The sequence below is a fragment of the Scleropages formosus genome, chromosome 3, assembly GCF_900964775.1.
Source record: "Scleropages formosus chromosome 3, fSclFor1.1, whole genome shotgun sequence".
Classification (NCBI taxonomy): domain Eukaryota; kingdom Metazoa; phylum Chordata; class Actinopteri; order Osteoglossiformes; family Osteoglossidae; genus Scleropages; species Scleropages formosus.
In genome coordinates, this window is record NC_041808.1 from 39,783,409 (window position 1) to 39,805,580 (window position 22,172).

Consider the following 22,172-nt stretch of genomic DNA (forward strand, 5'->3'; position numbering starts at 1 on the left):
GTTTTTCCTACCCAGTGGGCCATGAAATGGCATGCAGTAGTGGGTCTGGAAGAAAATATAATAAGAAATACACTGTACTCCTCTCACAGTCTTTATTAGTAGCCTCACCAGCCTGTCTCCATATACTACTATTAGTCCTCTACAATAGGGTCCGGACCACTATGACCCTGCTTTTTTATAAGCGGTTATTGATAGTGATTGACTAATATTATATAATCCAAGCCATACAGATTCTTAAGGTCAATAGTGCTTGATTGATGAACAAAACTGAGTCAATTCTACATCATAATTATGAATTTGTAATTAGCAATAGTAAATTATGTATAGTTACTGGAATAGGGGGTGCGGTGGCGCAATGGGTTGGACCACAGTCCCGCCTCTGTGGCAGATTGAACTTCCTCAGCTGGCGAAGGAAGTACAACCTCTGCTGGGCCTTCTTCACAATGGAGTCTATGTGGAGCTCCCACTTCAGGTCCTGTGAGATGGTGGTGCCCAGGAACCTGAATGACTCCACTGTTGCCACAGTGCTGTTCATGATGGTGAGTGGGGATAATGCTGAGGTGTTTCTTCTAAAGTCCACAATCATCTCCACCGTTTTGAGTGTGTTCAGCTCCAGGTTGTTATGACTGCACCAGACAGCCAGCTCTTTAACCTCCTGTCTGTAAGCAGACTCGTTGTCATCCTGAATGAGGCCAATGAGTGTGATGTCGTCTGTGAACTTCAGGAGCTTGACAGAGGGGTCTTTTGCAGTGCAGTCGTTGGTGTACAGGGAGAAGAGTAGTGGAGAGAGCACACATCCCTGAGGGGCGCTATTGCTGATCGTGTGAGTGTTGGATGAGAATTTTCCCAGCCTCACTAGCTGCTGCCTGTCTGTCAGGAAGTTGGTGATCCACTAACAGATGGAGGTGAGCACAGAGAGCTCTTGGACCTCCTGTCTGTAAGCAGACTCGTTCATTGCATTGACAGTATTTCTTAAGGTTTAAAGCAGCAATAAATGCATATGAAATACTTTTCTAAGCATTGATATGGAAATTTTTTTTTTAATGCAATATTGATACGTTAACAGGTGTCTAAACAGTCTGATTTGTAGAACTGTAGTAGTTAGAGCTGCTGCATTTGAATATGTTAAGTTACAGGTTTGATTTTCATGTCAGATTGTAGTAACCATTAGCAATGTACTGACCTTAAATTTTTCCAGTAAAACTACTCAGCTGTTTAAATGCATAACTAATTGTACTGTAAGTATACTAACATTGTAAGTTGTTTAGGAAAAGTATCTGTCACGGTGTTTCCCCGGGGCAGGAGCGTCGAACCCAAGTGTGGTAAGCTGGTTCAGGAGGCAACTGGAAAATATGGTTGAGGAGGCGGACGGGGTAACCGATGTGCGCACGCACTCCAAAGGGAGGATCCGAGAGGCGTAATTCAAAGACAGGCAAGGAGTCGAGACAGACCAGGGAATCAATCACGAGGAGCAATTACTAGGAGCTCGAGTGAGTCACAAGGCTGAAGCAAGGTTCCGCAGCTTCCTAAGGCCCGGGCTGCCCTTTTATGTGCCTGGAGCCTGATTAGCCGCCGGTGTTGCTTGTCGCTGAGGTCGTGGGCATGACAGTGTCACGTGAATGAATGGATGTCAATGAAAGCAGTTAACTCCTCTCACACCTTCCTCTCCCTGTGCTGCTTTTCTACAAGTCTCTGTCTCAGTTCTCTCACACAGTAATAAGCAGATTTGTCTTCAGCTTTTACAGCTTTCATTTCCAAGGTGACATTGCTCATGTCTTTGTCCCTGGAGATGGAGAATCTTTCCTTCACACACACTGAGTAGCGCTTGTTGCTCCCACTTGGTCTGCTGATGAATGAAACCCGTTGCAGGCCTTTCTGTGGAGCTTGTCTCACCCAGCTCATTGCTGAATCTGAAAAAAACAGATCTATTAGACTGACCTCAGATATAAATTAAATGAAATCCATACAGTGGGGGTGCGGTGGCACAGTGGGTTGGACCGGGTCCTGCTTTCCGGTGGGTTGGGGGTTCGAGTCCCGCTTGGGGTGCCTTGCGACAGACTGGCGTCCCATCCTGGGTGTGTCCCCTCCCCCTCCGGCCTTACGCCCTGCGTTGCCGGGTAGGCTCTGGTTCCCCGTGACCCCGTATGGGACGAGCGGTTCCAAAGGTGTGTGTGTGAAATCCATATGGTTTGAACAGCATTAATTCTAAGTCCTCATAAAATTAAAGTGGACATTAGTTCATTAAACAGGAGTTCCCCTTCCAGTTAGTTCTAGAACAGTTTCATATAGACAAGAAAAAAAAGACAGTGCTGTGAGACACATTTCAGTGACCCTCAGAGTGAGATGTTTTCATGACAACTCCTGCACCTTAACCAGCAGCACCTGACTGCAGTTAAGCATCTGACTGGAGCCCAGGTTGACCAATGCCACCATTTTTCCTGGTGCACATTATATGAATTGATGGTTATAGAATGTAGAAGAAATAAAGAGGTAGTTGTTACAGAAAATGTTATATAATTTTATGAAGCTGTTAGGAGATCTTGGGGGGGCGGGGTGGCACAGTGGTGCAGTGGGTTGGACCGGGTCCTGCTCTCCGGTGGGTCTGGGGCTCGAGTTCCACTTGGGGTGCCTTGCGACAGACTGGCGTCCTGTCCTGGGTGTGTCCCCTCCCCCTCCCCCTCCAGCTTTACGCCCTGAGTTGCCGGGTTAGGCTCCGGTTCCCAGCGACCCTGTATGGGACAAACGGTTCAGAAAATGTGTGTGTGTGTGTGTGTGTGTGTGTGTGTGTGTGTGTGTTAGGAGATCTGGAGAGAAGTTGCAGAGGTGTGTTTGAGACCTTTCTTCAATGTTAAAGGGATTCAGCAGTTCTGAGGGTGAGAGTGAGTTCATTCTACCACATCAGATTAAAAACCAGGAATTAATACTTTGGACTTCTCAAGCATGAGACCACCAAGTAGTGAAAGCTACAGTACCTTTGCACTCTTGATGGGGTGAAAAGACTGATCAGGCCTTGAGGGTATTGAGGTGCAAATCATTTGACCGTCTTGTACTATGTGATCAGAGTCTTGAACTTGATACAGGAAGGAAGAGGGAGGGGATTTTAAACAACTCCTGATGTTTGAGCTCAGGCAAAGTTATTTGTACAGAACACAAAGGAAGAAACCAAATTAGATGGCCTTGAAATCAAATTATTCAAATGGAAATGAATGGTGAGATTTATTACTAATACCATCATACAGTTTGGTACCAGCTATGAACCTCTTTGCAGAGCTGAAAATGCTCTACTCGAACCATAGGTACACGCTCTCATTTTGGCCAACAAACATCTCTTGCAATTGTAGTTCTGTGTGCCATTGCTCTTGGAGTTCAGTGCACAGTTCTCCAATCAGCTGGTATATAACAGATCATCATGTCACTGTCACATCTAATTTCTTTCTCTAATTTTAGTTACCACTGCCTAACAACATCTGGTCCAAGATCGGCTGGCATGATCTGTGGGTGACAGATGCCGGTCGTATTAAGTTTATCATTGGCCCCACCTATGATGTTCTTCCTACTCCACAGAATCTTAGCTGCTGGGTAGGTACGGAGCCGACTTGTAGCTTGTGTGCTAGTATAGCCTCTTTGAGGCATATTCTCTCCGCATGCAAGGTTAGTTTATGTAAGGGAAGATATACAGAGAGGCACAATGAAGTGTTAAAATCCTTGGCATGCTTGTTGGAGGAAGAACAGACTAAGGTCAACTATCTCCCACGTTGCGGGAAAAATAAAGTAATTTCTTTTGTGCGAGAGGGAGAGAGCGTCACATGTCACGCTTGTGGGTGAGGCAGTATGGGTTCTAAGTGGGGCGAAGTGCAAGACTGGACGTTAGTAGCAGACGTGGGAAAACAGCTGCAGATGCCGCAGTGCATTGTAGTCACGGCACTGAGACCCGATCTTGTACTGTACTCCAAGGGCGCACGGGTACTGTACTTCATTGAGTTAACAATACCTTTTGAAGACGCAATGGAGGATGCCTTCGAGAGGAATAAATTGAAGTACGCTGAGTTGGTTGGTGAGGTGAGGGAGCGAGGCTGGCAGTGCACTATTAGACCGGTGGAGGTTGGTGCAAGAGGGTTTGTTGCAAAATCAACCATGTCGCTGCTGTTAGATTTTGGTTTCAGGGGTCGGTCGTTAAAAGCAGTGGTTAAAAACTCGTTTGAGGTAGTGGAAAGATCCAGTCAGTGGTTGTGGATAAGGAGGCAGCAGAATGTTTGGGGAAAGTAGACTTGAGTCGGGGGGTATTCGCTTATCTGAATATTTACATTTACATTTATTCATTTAGTCAATGCTTTTGTCCAAAGTGACATACATCTCAGCAAAAGTACAATTTATGCATTACATTAATAGAAAGAGACATAGCTGCAGACATGTTAGTCTGAAGAAAACCTAGTATGTTACCTACCACTTGCTACGTCGAGGTCCATCGTTCAAGTAGGTGCATAAAACACAGAATGAACAAATTCTGATACCCTCCTACCAATTTTTTTTTTTTTATATTATAAAACACACAAACAAGTAACTACAATGCCGGAGTAGTAGTTGAATAAAGGCTTTATCAGGGGATGCTCATGAAGTTACGGTACATGAACATTTATACCGTACATGAGCTGGAGAGATCTTGGGCGAAATGGGTCCGGAAAAGGTGAGTTTTCAGACCCTTCTTGAATGTAGACAGAGTTTCCGCAGTTCTCAGCGAGAGGGGTAGGTCATTCCACCACAACGGAGCCAGAACCGAGAACCTCCATGCTTTACCTTTCGTGCGCGGGACCACCAAGCGAGCAGAAGTAGATGAGCGAAGGGGTCTGGCTGGGGTGTAGCGGATGATCAAGTCCTGTAAATAGCTGGGAGCAGTTCTGTGGATGCATTTGTAGACAATAACCAGGGTCTTGATTTTGATTCGGGCAGCTATAGGAAGCCAGTGAAGAGAAATGAGTAGAGGAGATACATAGGAGCGCTTTGGCAAATCAAACACAACTCCTGCAGCAGCATTCTGTAAAAGCTGCAGAGGTTTGATGGCAGTAGTAGGAAGGCCACACAGAAGAGAGTTGCAGTAGTCCAAAAGGGAAGTCACCATGGCCTGGACAAGTAGTTGAGCAGAGTCAATTGTGAGGTAAGGACGGATCCTACAAAAATGTTATGGAGGATGTATCTGCAACAGCGAGTTGTGGCTTCGATGTGCTGAGAGAAAGACAGACTCGTGTCAATCATTATTCCCAGACTCTTAGCCAAGGAGGTAGGCGAAATGAGTGAGTTGTCCAGTTTGATCAATAGATCATGACAGGAAGACAGGCCAGCTGGGAGGTAAAGAATCTCAGCAAGCAAGGCGTGTGGAGATGTCTGACACACCAGGTGGAAAGGAGAGGAAAAGCTGAGTATCATCAGAATAGCCGTGAGATTTGAATCCATGGGAGGCTATGACCGGACCAAGGGAGGAGGTGCAGATCGAGAAAAGAAGAGGACCCAATACCGAGCCCTGCGGGGCACCAGTTGAGGATCTGTCAGATAGGTAGGACTCAAACCAACTTAGTGTCACATCTTTGATCTCAAGCTGGTTAAGAGAGGAGGGTAGAATCCGGTGGTTAACTGTGTCGAATGCTGCAGCCAGATCGAGGAGGATGAGGACCGAGGAGAGGGAAGCGGCTCTAGCGGCTTGGAGAGCATCAGACACCGCCAGAAGGGCCGTCTGAGAGATGGTTCCGGTTGAGGAAATCATACAGTTGATCAGAGGCCGTCCGCTCTAGGGTTTTAGACAGGAAGGAGAGGAAAGAGACCGGTCTGCAATTTTCAACCAGACTGGGATCCAGGGAGGGTTTTTTTAAAAGAGCTGAAATTAGAACGGTTTTGAAGGCAGCTGAGAAACAGCCAGAGGAGAGCAAGGGGTTGATGATCTTAGAGATGAAGGTGGAGAGTTGCGGGGAAATGTTCTGGAGGAGTGACAATGGGATCAGATCAAGCAAGCAGGTGGTGGCTCTGCACAATATCAGGAGGTCAGAGATTTCAGATTTGGAGAGTGGCTTGAATTTGGAGAGGATAGCTTCGCAGGTGTCATGGCTGGCTCCGGAAGGAAGCGGTGGACCCAAGTGCAGAGTGAATATTGTGGTTTATTCAGGGAAATCCAGAGGCGAGGTCACAGGACAGGCAATCGGTCCTCAAGGCGCGAACATCGCAACAAGGACAATCCAAAAGGCAAGGTTGGTAAACAGACAAGTGGTTGATGATCAAAATGAGGCATGAGGATTGAGAAGTAAGGGCATGGGATAGGGAAAGGACTAAGGGATCAGGAAGGAGAAGCGCAATGGCAAGGGGGGTCGCAAACAACAAGGCTGAACAACTGGCAAGTGTATTGGAGCCGGCGCTGTTGGTGCAGGCTGGTGCAGAGATGTGGCCAAGGGCTTTAGGAAGATTATGTGGAATGTTGGGTGTGTTCGGAGATGCTGGGGCAGCTGCAGGCGGTACGAGACTGGGGTTACCTGGCGGATGACTTTGAAGGGTCCGATGTATTTTGGGCTGAGCTTCTTCGACATGTACAGTCCTTGAAGGCCCCGGGTTGACAACCACACCCTATGTCCTGGTGTGAAGGAGAGTGGACGTCGACATCAGTCAGCGTGATGCTTGATCTGGGCTTGTGTTTTGAGGAGATGTCGTAGTACCGCCGCCCATACCTCCCTGCTGGTCCGGTACCAGGTGTCCACAGCAGGCACATCACTGGAGCCCGGGTGCCAGGGAAACAGAGGTGGCTGGTACCCCAGGATGCACTGAAAAAGGGAAACACCTGTGGAGGGCACGGTATCGAGCCCATTGATGCGGGTGCTCCAGACAGTAGCTTCTAAGAAACCAACCGATATCTTGTTGGAGCCGTTCTACTTGCCCGTTGGTTTGAGGGTGATATCCCGAGGTCATACTCACCAAGACCCCGAGTTTTTTCCAAAAAGCTTTCCAAATGCAGGATGTGAAGTGAGGTCCCCGGTCGGACACTATGTCTTCAGGTAACCCGTAGAGCCGAAAGACGTGGTGGAAAAGCATCTCAGCTGTCTCCAAGGCAGAAGGGAGCTTGGGCAGGGGGATCAAACGACAGGCCTTTGAGAACCGGTCTATGACGGTCAAAATGGTGGTCTTACCTTCTGACTGAGGCAGGTCTACCAAGAAGTCGTATGCTATAAGCGTCCACGGACAGTTGGGCAAAGGTAGGGGCTCTAGGAGCCCTGCAGGTTTCTGACTTGGAGCTTTGGACTGAGCGCAGACTGGACATGCCTGGACATAGTCTTGCACATCCTCCGTGAATGACGGCCACCAGTACAGCTGCTGTATTTTGGCCCGGGTCTTCCCAAACCCCGGGTGACCCACGGCTGGATGGTCATGGGCCCATTGCTGAAGCGTAGTTTGCAGAAATAGAGGAACGTACAGTTTTCCGGAGGGTTTACCTGGTGGTTCTGGGTTTGAGATTTATGCTTGGGTGAGGTCATGGGTGAAGTCCCACTGAACAGGCGCCACAAAGCAGGTCCTGGGAAGGATGAAGTCTGGGTTTGGATCACTCTGCTTTTCATCATGAAGGCGGGACAGGGTGTCCGCTTTGGTGTTCCTGGGTCCTGGCCGGTAGGTAACTGTGAAGTTAAACCAAGAGGAAAACAGTGCCCACCGGGCCTGACGAGAGTTGAGGCGCCATGCAGACTGCAAGTACTCAAAGTTCTTGTGGTCAGTAAGTAACAAGAAGGGGTGTTGGGCTCTTTCCTACCAGTGTTGCCGCTCTTCCAGGGCTAATTTTACTGCCAGCAATTCTCAGTTCCCAATATCATAATTTCTTTCAGCAGCTGACAACTTTTTGTAAAAGAAGGCACAAGGGTACAACTTAGCAGGCTTACCTTGCCTCTGGGAGAGAACAGCCCCTACCCCTGATTCTGAGGCATCCACCTCCACCACGAACGGCAACTCTGGGTTCGGTTGGTGTAGGATGGGGGCTGTAGTAAATTTTTCTTTGAGGGTGTCGAAAGCTCTTTGGGCGTATTGGTTCCACGGGAGGCGAGGTGACTTGCTTGCAGTAAGCGCTGTCAACGGGGCTGAAGTTCCTAATAAAGCTACGATAAAAATTCGCAAACCCCAGGAAATGCTGGAGAGTCTTGATGGTGGTTGGGCAAGGCCATTGCGGGATGGTTTGGACTTTACCCAGATCCATGGCAACGCCTTGTCAGGTGAGTATAAAACCTAAAAAGGAGACTTGATTCTTATGAAATTCACACTTCTCCAACTTTAGAGATAATCAGTTCCACAGCAACCGCTGGAGCACCTACCTGACCGTTCAGACATGTTGGGCGTATGTACCTGAGTAAATCAAAATCTCGTCAACGTATACAGGGACCCTGTTGTTGACCATGTCCCCAAGTACATGATTCACAAATGCCTGAAAGACGCTTGGCACATTAGCTAGGTCAAATGGCATGATCCGATATTCATAATGACCTAGAGTGATACTGATCGCGGTCTTCCATTCGTCACCCTTACGGATATGGATCAAATTATAGGCACTCCTCAAGTCTAGCTTCGTGAACCACTGCGCTTGTTGAATGTTCTCCAGGGCGGCCGTTATCAAGAGTAGGGGATGTGGATATTTTATTATTATGCAATTCAAACCACAATAGTCTATACACAGGTGGAGTCCACCATCTTTTTTTCTATGAGGAAAAACCCCGCAGATGTGGGCGACGTGGACAGACGTATAATTTCTGCATCTAAAGCTTCTGTAATGTATTTCTGAGGGCTTGTTGTTTGGGTCTGGACAGTGGGTAGATGCGAATTCCAGGGGGCATAGTACCTGGAAGGAGGTCGATCGCACAATCCCATGGGCGATGGGGTGGTAGCTCTGAAGCCTACTCCTTGCTGAATACCCCAACCAGGTCTTGATACTCGGAGGGAATTGGCACCTGTGGGGCAGAGTCTGAGCTTTTTATTGACGTAGCCTGGCAAGGGAGCTTCAGAAGGCCTCCTCACACTGGGTTCCCCAAGATACAAATTCTCCTGTGCTCCAACGAAAAACTGGGTCATGCTGAGAGAGCCAAGGAAACTCTAGAATCAGTGGGAACTCAGGCGATGCGATCAAATAATATTGCATGGTCTCTTGATGACAGACCCCCACACTCACGGACACTGGTTCGGTTTGATGGTCCACAGATCCCTTTCCTAGGGGCTGGCCATCCAGAGAATTCAGTTTCAGCTGCATCTTAATAGGTTTGATGGGAATTTTATGTGCCCAAGCAAAACCAGAGTCCAAGAAGCACCCTGCCGCCCCCGAGTCAACCAAGGTGTGAGCCTCCACCTTCCCTGGACCCCAAGACCGCAGACTGGGAACAGTTTGGTGGTTACAGCAGAGGGTCCCACTTACCTTGGCCTCGGGGCGGACAGGGCACTGGAGACGGAGGTGACCTGAGTCACCACAGTAGAGACACAGCTGCCTTTGCAGTCGTCGCTGGCACTCGGCGAGGACAGGCGTCCGTGCCCCGAATGCATTGGTGCGGCTACCTCCTGGACGGGACAGGGGTGTTCTGGGGAACGTTTTGGGCCACGTTCCTGCGTTCAGTGCTGGTTGTCCAAGGTGACTGTAGTTTCTACAAAGCGGTCCAGGGTCCATCTTTCACCTTGGAACGCCATTTCCTTGCGGATGTGAGGGTTTAAACTGGGCGAAAACAAGCTAACAATGCTTGATTGCCCCAACCGTGGCAGCAGGGAGATCCAGCGCGAACCAGGCAGGCTGATGCTGAGAACTTGTCAGTGATTGCTTTCACTGCAAAGTCGTCAGCAGTGAGAGAAGAGGGAGGAGGAGGTGGTAGGGGACACAGAAGGGATGAGAAAGTGGCAAAGAGTCTGTGTGGGTTGTTAGATGCAGATTGTATTTTGTTGTGGAAGAAGGAGGTTTTAGCTGAAGAGACAGCAGAGTGACTGGTAGGCATCCAGGTCCGATGGAGTTTTGGATTTACGCCATCTTCGCTCTGCAGTTTGGTCCTGTTAGCCCGTAATGTATCAGACAGCCATGGGGTAGCAATGGGGCATGCTGGTCTAGAAGACAGAGGGCAGAGAGAATGAAGGGTGGAAGACAGGGCAGAGAGGAAAGAAGTGTTAGTAGCATCTTCTGTAGATAGAGCCGAGAATTGCGCAGCAGAAGGGAGAGCGGCCAGAGTAGCAGAGGCAAAGCAGGAAGGTGAGAGAGATTTTAAGTTGCTGCAACAGGTGACAATGAGTGCAGAAAGAGGCGAGGAGTCAGTGGTGAGGCAGGGTTGAAAGAAAATGAAGAAGTGGTCAGAGACATGCAGCGGCGTGACAGAGAAGACAGGACAGCCGCAGTTGCAGGAAAATACAAGGTTAAGACAGTTGCCTGCTTTATGAGTAGCAGGGGATTGGGACAGAGAGAGATCAAAGGACTGCAGGAGCAACAGAAGGCCGCTTGCATGAATGTCATCGGCATGCAGGTTGAAGTCACTCAGGAGAATCAACGGAGCGTTGTCCCCAGGCAGAGAGCTCAACAAGATGTCAAGGTCATCCAACAAGCAGCCGAGAGGGCCAGTAGAGTGATAAAGAACAACCACAACAAGAGTGATTGGGGTAGTGATAGAGACAGCATGCAATTCAAATGAGGACAGATTATGCAAGCAAAGAGGAAGAACAGAGTATTCCCACCGGGGAGAGACGAGCAGGCCAGTCCTACCCTCGGACTATGAGGATCTACGAGAGGTCTTCAGCAAGGTCCGCGCCGCCGAACTGCCCCCTCACCGGTCCTGGGGCTGCGCTATCGACCTCTTGCCAGGTACCACACCACCTCGGGGCCGGGTGTATCCCCTGTCGTTACCTGAACAACGGGCCATGCAGGAGTACATCAGGGAGGCCCTCACAGCTGGTCTGATCCGGCCGTCAACATCATCAGCCGCGGCGGGGTTCTTCTTTATCGGTAAGAAGGACGGAGGACTGAGGCCGTGCATAGATTACCGAGGGTTGAACGCCATAACGGTCAAGTACCCGCACCCCTTACCGTTGATTACCTCGGCGCTGGAGGGGATCCATGGATCAACCTGGTTCTCAAAATTAGACCTCCGCAGTGCATATAACCTCATCCGGATCCGTGAGGGGGATGAATGGAAGACGGCCTTCTCCACTTCACTAGGTCACTACGAGTACAGGGTCATGCCTTTTGGCCTAGCTAATGCCCCCTCGGTTTTTCAGGCCTTTGTCAACCATGTGTTGGGCAATTTCCTGCATCACTGTGTCATCGTCTACCTAGACGATATCCTAATCTATTCGAAGACCCGAGAGCAGCATATCCAACAGGTCCGGGCGGTCCTCAGAAGACTCCTGCAACATCGATTGTATGTGAAAGCAGAGAAGTGTGAGTTCCATCAACGCCAAATCTCCTTCCTGGGCTACATCCTGAGCCAGGAGGGAGTTTCCATGGACCCCAGGAAGGTGGGTGCAGTGACCTCCTGGCCTCGACCTACCACGGTAAGGGCACTCCAGCGTTTCCTTGGGTTCGCCAATTTCTATCGGCGGTTCATACGTAATTTCAGCACAGTCGCCGCACCCCTTACCGCGTTAACTGCAAGCAAGGACCGAAGACTCCCTTGGGGGGCGGAGGCGGAGAAGGCTTTCCAGGAGTTAAAAACACGGTTCACCTCCGCCCCAGTGCTGAAACAGCCGGACCCTTCCTTGCCGTTTGTGGTGGAGGTCGACGCCTCATCGGTAGGGGTGGGTGCAGTCCTGTCGCAGCGGCAAGGGGACCCTCCCAAGTTGTATCCCTGTGCCTTCTTCTCCAGGAAGATGATCCCTGCCGAACGGAATTACGACATTGGAAACCGGGAACTCCTTGCTATCAAGCTCGCGCTTGAGGAGTGGCGTCACTGGCTAGAGGGTGCAATCAACCCCTTCGTGGTACTCACAGACCACCGAAATCTGGAGTACCTAGAGACCGCAAAACGGTTGAACTCCCGCCAGGCCCGATGGGCCCTGTTCTTCACCCGTTTCCGCTTTACAGTTTCTTATCGACCAGGTTCCAAGAATGGGAAGGTGGATGCTTTATCGCGGGTTCATGACCCAGAGCCAGAGCCACTGCCCCCCAACCCAGAGGAGATCCTACCCCAGGGATGCGTGGTGGGCCCGGTCCAGTGGCAACTCCTCCAGGACATCCAAGAAGCCCAGGACAGCGAGCCAGAACCGCCCGGGAGGCCAACGGACCGTGTGTATGTCCCCAGCTCCTTCTGCGCAACGGTGCTGAAATGGGCCCATGAGGCTCCGGAGGCCGGGCATCCCGGGATCTGACGTACCGTCTCCCTGGTCCAAGGACGGTTCTGGTGGCCTTCTCTGTCCGATGACGTCAGGAACTTCGTCCAGGCCTGCACCACCTGCGCTCAGACCAGGACCGTCCCCGAAAAGGCAGCGGGTCTCCTACAACCCTTGCCTACGCCGACTCGACCCTGGACCCATGTGGCGCTGGATTTCCTAGTGGACCTACCGGTCTCAGAGGGTAAGACCGTGATCCTCTCCGTCATAGATCGTTTCTCCAAGGCTTGCAGACTGGTGCCCCTTCCGAAGCTGCCTACCACTCTCGAGGTATCGGAGATTCTCTTCGAACAAGTATTTAGACTCTACGGACTCCCCGAAGACATTGTGTCCGATAGAGGGCCCCAGTTCACCTCTCGGGTATGGAAGGCCTTTTGGGGCCGGCTCGGAGTAATGGTCAGCCTCACATCGGGATACCACCCGCAAGCCAACGGCCATGTAGAACGCTTGCAACAGGATGTTGCACGGTTTCTCCGAGCCTACTGCTCCCAAAAACCCCATCACTGGGCACGCTACCTGGCCTGGGCAGAGTATTCCCACAACTCTGCCCCTCATACATCCACAGGTATGTCGCCCTTTCAGTGTGTGCTAGGCTACCAACCTGTCCTGTTTCCTAGCGAGACCTCTCCAAGTCCTGTCCAGGCTGTGGAGACATGGCACCAGGAGAGCACCCGCGTCTGGAGGACGGTCCGGGCCCACCTGCTCCGCAGTGCGGAACGCCACAAACGTCAGGCTGACCGGCACCGGCGCACCCTTTCGTTCTTGCCCGGACAAAGAGTTTGGCTCTCCACCCGAGACCTTCACCCGAAGATCCCCTCCCAGAAACTCGGGTCCCGCTACATAGGCCCTTTCAAGGTAGTGCGTCGTGTCACGTCGGTTACCTACCGCCTTCAGTTACCTCCTGACCTCCGAGTGCACCCAACACTCCATGTTTCCCTCCTGAAACCGGTTGGGGTGTCCTTACACCAGCCACCCATGGAAACCACGCCACCGTCGTCACTACCCCTCGCAGGGGACGATGTCTACACAGTCCGAGCCCTGCTAAACTCCCGCCGACGGAGAGGTCGACTGCAATATCTGGTCGATTGGGAGGGGTACGGTCCAGAGGAGCGTTCCTGGGTAGCTGCCTCGGACATCCTGGACCCCGACCTGGTGGCCGCTTTTCATAGGGACCATCCCGAGTGCCCGGCTCCGTGCCCCCGGGGGCGTCCTCCTTCCCGGCCCAGGGCGTCCAAAGCCGCCCGTGGAGGGGGGGGTACTGTCACGTTCTCCGCATCTGGCACATCTGCGACACCTGCCGTTCCCTGATTGGAACGACTATCAAGAGGGAAGCCGAGGAAGCCCAGATGCGGAACCTTGCGTTTGCCTCCTTGTTTCCCTGCGAACCGTATTACTGAACGACCCATTCCGACCTCGACCCTTTGCCTGTTTCTTCCTGACCACGTTCTTTGCCTAGCCCTGTCCACGACGTTTGCTGATCGCCTGACCCTCGCCTGCCCCACGACCACGATTATGGATTCTGATTTGGCTTCCGTGCACGTCGATCCGAACTCTCTGCACTTGAGTCCGTCCGCGCTACACGCAACCGTGACAACCTGGACATTTTAAGTGTAATAATATAAATATTTCAGTACAGTAGATGAATTTCTCTTCCAAGCAGTGCATATGATTCAATTAACTAGAGCAGATACCAGCTTCTGCTAGTTTTGCTATGTGGACAAGAAGAACAAAGACAGTGCTGCATGGACACACGTGAGTGACCTTCACTGTGAGATGTACTGGAGCAGTTATTTTACACCCCTGCAGTGTCTCCACTCACTGTGTCTCTCGCACAGTAATAAACTGCGGTGTCTTCGTCCTTCAAGTTGTTCATCTGTAAATATATCTGCTTCTGGCTGTTGTCTCTGGAAATGGTGAATCTGCCTTAAAACGAGCTGCCATAGTAGGTGCTACTGCCACTGCTAATATGAGCAATCCACTCCAGCGGCTTCCCAGGAGGCTGTCGGTTCCAGGCCATCCAGTTGTTATTGAAAGAGTCAGGGAATGTACAGGTGAGTTGATGAGATTCTCCAGGCTTTTTAACTGCTGCTTCAGACTGAGTCAGTGTCTGACCAGTAACACCTGTGGAAAAAAAACAAACATTAAACCTCCATCTCAGTACTCAAGAGCAGACACAGCTTATATGTGTCATTAAAATGTACCTGTTAAGCATGTTGTCATTATGATGAGAGCAGTTAAGAAGGTCATGGTGGATGTGTGTGACTGTGGTGAAATGTCAGTTAAAGCAGCCAGAACTCAGCATTTGTTCCCTCTTTGCTCAGTACACAGATATAAATGTAGAAGGAAGAGCTCAGTTTGCATGAACTCCTCCCTCTGACTGGACAGGTGACACTCAGTTTAAAAGGAGGATTCAGAGCTGTAGGCAGGTCCACATGGAAGGTCTCACAGCACACAGTTCATCCTCATTGTACTTCATCATCGCTGTCACATGGATATAATATACTGTACAGGTGGTTTGACTGTGTCCTTATACTGGCCTCCTCAGTAGGAGCCTCACCAGCCTGTCTCCATATATTACTACATGTCCCCTACAATAGGGTCCGGACCACTATGACCCTGCCTTTTTATAAGTGGTTATGGATAGTGATTGAGTATCAGCATACATTCCATTCTTAATTAAGTTCATTAATGCTAAGTAATGATGAACAAAAATCGATTGTGCATCATATTTATGAATTTGAAATTAAAAATAGTAAATTATGTACAATTCTTGGTCATTCCCACACAGTGGTCCACAAAATGCAATGCAATACCTGGTCAGAAAATGAACCTCAGTGCTGTAGAGCTAATAAAAAAGATACTGCTCACTTCTCAGGGGGGATGGTGGTGCAGCAGCACAGCAGGTTTGCCTTGGGCCTGTTCTCTGGTGGGTCTGGGGGTTCCAGTCCTGCTTGGGGTGCTATGTGATGGACCGGTGTCCTGCCCTAGGTGTGTCCTTTCTGACTTGGCACCCTGTGCTGCTGGGTTAGACTCTGGCTGGCTGCAACCCCACTTGGGACAAGGGTACTCCTATGATTGTCTTTTTTTAGAGCGACATCCTCTGGCGAATGATAGTATTGCACTACAATTCTCTCATCAAATGAAGTTCATTCATTTATTTACATTTGTTTAGCAGAGATGGTTCTCACAAAAAACACAACAGTGTATTACAAAAACCAAATGAAATTTGGTAGTTAAAAAAAACTTTATTTGCTTTCCAGCTGTATCATCAAAACATTTAAACATGTGAATTCCAATTCAGCCAGAATTTTTTAAACATTTTTAGCCAGTTTAGAATTTATGACAATTAATTAATTCTAATTAAAGTACATACTAAAATTCCTTAAGAGTTAAAGCAGCAATAAATACAGTAAACATTTTTGAAGTACACACACAGACACACACAGACACACAGACACAGACACACACACACACACACACACACACACACACACACACACACACACACACACTGTCTGAAATCGTTGGTCTCGAGCGGGGTCGCGGTAACACAGGTCGCAAGGCCGGAGGGGGTGGATACACACCCAGGATGGGACACCAGTCCATCGCAAGGAACCCGAAGCAGGACTCAAACCCCAGACCCACCAGAGAGCAGGACCTGGCCACCGCACCCCTCTTTTTGAAGTATTTAAATCTACAAGTATTTTTATTCAACATTGATCCATAAACAGGTATCTAAACAGACTGCGAGTTGGAGAAGCAGTTACCCCCTCTCACACCTTCCTCTTCCTGTGCTGTTTTTGTACAAGTCTGTCTCCCTTCTCTCATTGTGAGTCTCTCGCACAGTAATACACAGCTGTGTCTTCAGCTTTGAGATTATTCATTTCCAAAGTGACTGCGCTCCTGTCATTGTCCCTGGAGATGGAGAATCTTCCTTTCACAGATTCTGAGTAGAGCTTGGTGTACGCAAGTTTGCTGATGTATGAAATCCATTCCAGGCCTTTCTGTGGAGCTTGTCTCACCCAACTCATAAAATAATCTTTAAATATGAAACCATAGCCAGTACAAGTGAGAGTGAATTTCCCTCCTGGACTGACCACCTGACCACCAGACTCAGTCAGAACTACATCACCTTGGGCACCTGGACAGAGGAAAGAATTCATCAAAACAGTTGGAAACTCCTTCTCATATTCTGACATTGTTTAGTGATACAAAATGTCCAAGGCAAAGAGAACCTGAATGAAATAAAGAGAAAATCTAAAAAAGAAATAACATGTTCAAGTCCACTTGGAGTTAAAAAAAGACTCACAGGAAGCAGCTGCCAGCAGTAACAGCAGAGACACAGGGAACATGTTTGTGCTGAAGCTGAACTGGTGTGAAGATCTATGAGTGTCTCCTGCTGGGGTCTGTGTCCATCACTGGTATTTAAGAGTCAGGACTAAGTCAGGTTTGCATGCATTGGTGATGTGGTACTATAGTAACTGTGTGTAAATTACATGTATAAAGCAGGATACTTTTCTTACTGTGCTGCTGGACAGGACTGCACTAAAGAATGAAATCAGTCATCTGATCAAACAGTATTATCACGCTGGGGATTTTAACTAATGTTCAGTGTCAATATGTGTTTTGTCTTACCAGACTGATCAGGACTCTCAAACAATGCAGAATGTTTTTGCGTCAAAAACGTGACCCACCACTGGGGTGATTCCATCAAAATGTAGTGCATCTTCTCTGAAAATACATACAGAAATTTATCCACAGACACACTTCATTCATGGGTAACTGACACTCATAAAGAGTTATTAGAAAATGGTGGAGAAAAAGTGTAAAAGATTTCTAGAAGAGTCTAAATAGCAGCATGAGAACAGCAAATGTATATGTTCAATTTGCTGACTCTGCAAGTTATGCAGATGAATTTTCTCTGCTAGTTCTGAGATCAACACCAACAGCAGTGATGCCCAAAAATGTAGAAAAATGCTGCCCCTTAACTGTAGCACAGGAAACAGCATCTTCACTACACCATGTGGAGTTAAACCTTATACCCTGTGAGAGATGAGGTAAATCACAGGGGTCACACACTATACTTGGTTCTTCATAGTGGGAGGCCAGACACTGACATGGACAGAGGGTGAAAAATGGAATATTTTTTCACTGAGGAGTTGTTCACAGGGAATTTGGGGAAGCCAAAAAGCCATAAACAAGAACACTGGAGCAGAAACAATAGAATGAAGCTTAGAAGAAGCAACGGGACAATGTTTGTTTGGAGTAACGGGGAGGTTTTCATGTGAAAACACTCATATACAGGGACCCCTCTCTTTCACTGCAGGGAAAGTTAAACGTAATTATACTTTTCCAACAATGTAAACAGTTCTGGCTTTGCTTTAATAGAATAACACGGTGCCACAGTCCTAGATTCCTCAGGTAGGAGCTCTCCCTCAACCAAAGTGTGTGAAATTTCTGGCTACCTGTTTGATTCAACTGTCCTACAACTCACACACACACATTTTCAGAACCGCTTGTCCCATACAGGGTCACGGGGAACCGGAGCCTACCCGGCAACACAGGGCGTGAGGCCGGAGGGGACACACCCAGGACGGGACGCCAGTCCGTCGCAAGGCACCCCAAGCGGGACTCGAACCCCAGACCCACTGGAGAGCAGGACCCGGTCCAACCCACTGCGCCACCGCGCCCCCTGTCCTACAACTAAGTTGTCTTAAAATAATTTAACTTATGAGGTAACAGAGGTACGTACCACCAGTCATCTTTGGTCTAAACCACTGATGAAGGAAGAAGTTGGCATTAAAACTACACATTTAAAACTACATATTACGAGCTGCACGGGGGCGCAGTGGTGCAGTGTGTTGGGCCGGGTCCTGCTCTCCCGTGGGTCTGGGGTTTGAATCCTGCTTGGGATGTCTTGCGATGGACTGGCGTCCCATCCTGGGTGTGTCCCCTCCCCCTCCGGCCTTATGCCCTGTGTTGCCGGGTTAGGCTCCGGTTCTCTGCGACCCTGTATGGGACAAGCTGTTTAGAAAATGTGTGTGTGTGTGTGTGTGTATGTGTGTGTATATTATGAGATACAGTAATTTAACAAGTTGTTCCTGAGCAAGTCAGGATTGATTTGTCAAGGAAACTCTAAGAAACCTCTCAACACCTGATTCCCTTCTTTTTACCCCAGTTGAGTGAAATCTGTCTGTGTTGGAGGGTACAGACGGGCATCTTCTCTCTAGGTGGTTCTCTGCATTCCTCCCAGTTCAGGATGGGGTCATATAACACTGGTACATTGATCATTTTGAAATTACTGTTGGTAAATAAAGTTCAGTTTTACAGTGTTTTCACTGTCTTGTTGCTTGATGAACAGTGAACTGAGTGACCCAGAAATGTCTTTTGGAAGAATGGAAGGAGAGACACAGAATAAAACATAGGAATAGGAAGATGTGTGACTTATAGTGTGACAGATTGTGGCACAAGTTGTGTTAAAGTCTCCCTACCTTCCCTGTCCTCTGTCTTGCAGCCAAGGTGTGCTACATAGAGTGACCCTTAGGACTGCAATGATCCGATTAAGTTCTTAAAAAATTAATCACTTTGATTGTTAAAATGTATTTTTTTAATATCCATTACCAAGTACAAATATAACTGAATAAAGAAGAATTACTTTACATGCACTTGTGTTGCAGCTCGTGGTTTTTGTACAGCTGCTGAACTGAGATCAGTCAATATGACTCTCGAGCACAGTAATAAACAGCCGTGTCCTCTGCTTTCAGACTCTTGGCCTCCAAGTACTGTGTGCTTTTGGAGACGTCCTCAGTCAGGGTGAACTGTCCTTTCAGGGATGCCGCGTAGTCTGGATCATCTGTACTACCAGAGTTCACAACTCCAATCCACTCCAGTCCTCCACCTGCTTTCTGTCGTATCCAGTGCACGTAGTAGCTTGTCATTTGAAACCCAGAAATGACACAGGACAGTTTGACAGACTCTCCTGGTCTCTTCACCTGAGGAGGTAACTGATCCAACCTTATGTCATCACACTGGATCCCTGTAAAAACCGATATGTCACAGCTTACTCAATACTTTGAAATCCATTTGTGCATCCGGTACATTTACAATATTGCATTGCAGTTTTAATTTCTCCAGTCCTACCTTGTAGAGACCCCAGTATGAAGATTAAACTCCCAACAATATTCAGTTCCATTGTTCAATATGACAGAACAAGTGGTGTCAGTATGACCTGATACTGCATGTGACTCTGATTTTTATAGCAGTACAGTGGAGAGTAACTTTGCATAGACCCCCCTACAGGTTTAAATACATGCTGTTCTGAATACGTCTTCACTGCTTCTCCTGTACACTGTCGTATAATTATTCATGTTGAATAAGAACTAGATTGATTACATTAATTCACTAATACTTGGTCAGTAAAAACAGTACACTGCTATAGGTAAAATCAGAGCTCTGCCACATTTTCTCAGTCCATGTCATTTGATGAACAGGTTCACTTTGAGTTAATTAATATTAAATAGCTGACAGTTATTATGGAAACAGTTTTTTTTCAGAATCCCTACAAAGTGCCTATTTATATACATTTAAAAATGAAATTCGCTGAACTTGGTCCCCAACATACTGTCACACTCACGACCACTCGCCAGACACAAACACCTGGCTATGATCAGCAGGGCAGAGTATAAAAGGAGCCACTCCACCGCTCCCAGGTCATGGAATCTCATATGAGGCAACTGTCCCACCTGTGGTCTTCACCTTTGCTTTGCCTCACCTTCACCTAGTGTCCCCCCCTTCCTTGCTCCCTTGTCCACCTCCTTGTCACTGAGTCCCGCTTCCCGCAGTTTCGACCTTTTCCTCGCCTCATCGACCATGATCTCGGATCAACCTTCGTACCAATGTTTGCACCTCGATTCTGGATCCACGCGTGTCCCCAACCACAAGAATTGCTTTGCCTCTTGAGCTTAAAAGTGAAAGATCCCACGCTTGGGTCCCACCTCTGCTATCCAGCCCCTGTGTGTAACACAAACTCTTTAACTGTATGTGTGAAACAGGGAAAGAGAGTCTTGAGAACCAGGACACCTCAGTTGTGTGAAATTCTTAAAAAGTTCTGAAAACTTTATAATGTATGAATCATGCATTTATCCTGAAACACAGAAGTTATTAATGGTGTATTTGAAATTTAACAAAATGTAGTTTGTATTTCTGGAATTTTGTTAGTTAGACATAGATGCACACATCTGTATGTGCACACACACACACACACACTTTCAGAACCGCTTGTCCCTTACGGGGTCACGGGGAACCGGAGCCTACCCGGCAACACAGGGCGTAAGGCCGGAGGGGGAAGGGGACACACCCAGGACGGGACGCCAGTCCGTCACAAGGTACCCCAAGCGGGACTCGAACCCCAGACCCACCGGACAGCAGGACTGCAGTCCAACCCACTGCGCCACCGCACCCCCTCTGTATGTGCATTTATAGCTAATTTTGATCAAGATTTTTTCCTACTCTCCCAACTCCATGGCTTTTCATGATTCTACACTGAAATTTTTGAGAGTGGTGATTTTATAGGTAAAACCCGAGAAAAATGTAACAGGACTGGTGTATCTCATTTCAGCAATTCTACTGTCTTTAGTCAGTGATCTTTCAATAACCAGCTGTCAGGGTCTTGCATTGAGTGTCAGGTGTATAATGTTTTATGTTCTGTACAACAGGTTTTTTTTTTTTTTCCCCACATTTTTAAATACAAGTATGTGCCACTTAGCGACGGGGTTACATTCTGTGAAACCAGTCGCAGTTCGACTTTGTTGTTGAGCGAACACCATAGAGTGTACAGTACTGTCTTACATTCCGGAAATTTTTTAAGTAGAAAGAGTGCAGTCTAAAATAACAATAAAAACTACTCTACAGTAAATACATAAACCAGTAACAGAGATGTTGATTGTCATTATCATGTATTATGTGCAATACATAAATCATATATACTCTGTCATATGTCTGGCAGTGGCAGCGCAGTTGGTTTGCTTACAAAACACGCTTAAAACGTAAGCGATGCATCACGTTACGACCCATACGACATCACTCTTTGATTCGCTCTTTTGATTGATTTGAATTTTTCAGTCCATTATATTTTTATGGGACCACTGTCGTATATGCGGTCCGTCGCAGCCCAAAACGTCGAAAAGCGGCGCATACCTGTAGATTTAAACACAAGTAATCTGTATTAAAAAATTGAGTAGTAAGGTTTTGGATTTAAGTGTGTTTTGAATTTAGTGTCTGTGTGACCTGATACTTTGTGTGATTTTGAATTTGTAGCAGTACAGTGGAGGGTAACTTTGTATATTCCTTTCCAGAGGTTTCAATAGACTGCTGGGAAGTCCTCTTCGTTATTGTTCCTAGATGTTGAATAACCTTCAAGGTTAATTAGTACTGAACTGATTACAATAATACATTAATAGGAAATAAAAAATATTACGTAGCTATTTTCAGTATCACAGCGTTCTTCTTATAGAGAGGAAAACGTTGAACAAAAAAATCTGCAACATGAAAGCTACTGTTAGATTCCATGTGTCTTTGTGTACTTAAGATTTGTTGAAATACAGTATATATACAATATACTACACCTATACCATATACCCATGTCATATTTTGTAGGTACAGTATATAGTTTTATAGAAGAATTAAATCAAAAGGATCCAGAATGAAGCGTTAACTTTCTTTTGAAAATCCAGCAGATCCCTCTTTCCCTCTTACTCTATACCGCACACATACATTATATGTTTGTCGTATAGAGACAACGTTACATTGTGAAGACATTT

At 47.7% G+C, this 22,172-nt stretch overlaps 1 protein-coding gene across 1 annotated transcript in view; it reads right to left on the bottom strand.

The window, feature by feature from the left end:
* Positions 1-19,546, bottom strand: part of LOC108930865 (immunoglobulin gamma-1 heavy chain-like) — a 33,797-nt gene extending 14,251 nt beyond the window's left edge. The window contains exons 1-2 of the mRNA XM_029250420.1: positions 19,495-19,546; positions 19,078-19,390 (exon numbers count right to left, since the gene is read on the bottom strand). Of these exons, the coding sequence (XP_029106253.1) occupies positions 19,078-19,390; positions 19,495-19,546 (365 nt within the window). The remainder of the gene's footprint in view (positions 1-19,077; positions 19,391-19,494) is intronic.
* Positions 19,547-22,172: the final 2,626 nt, after the last annotated feature.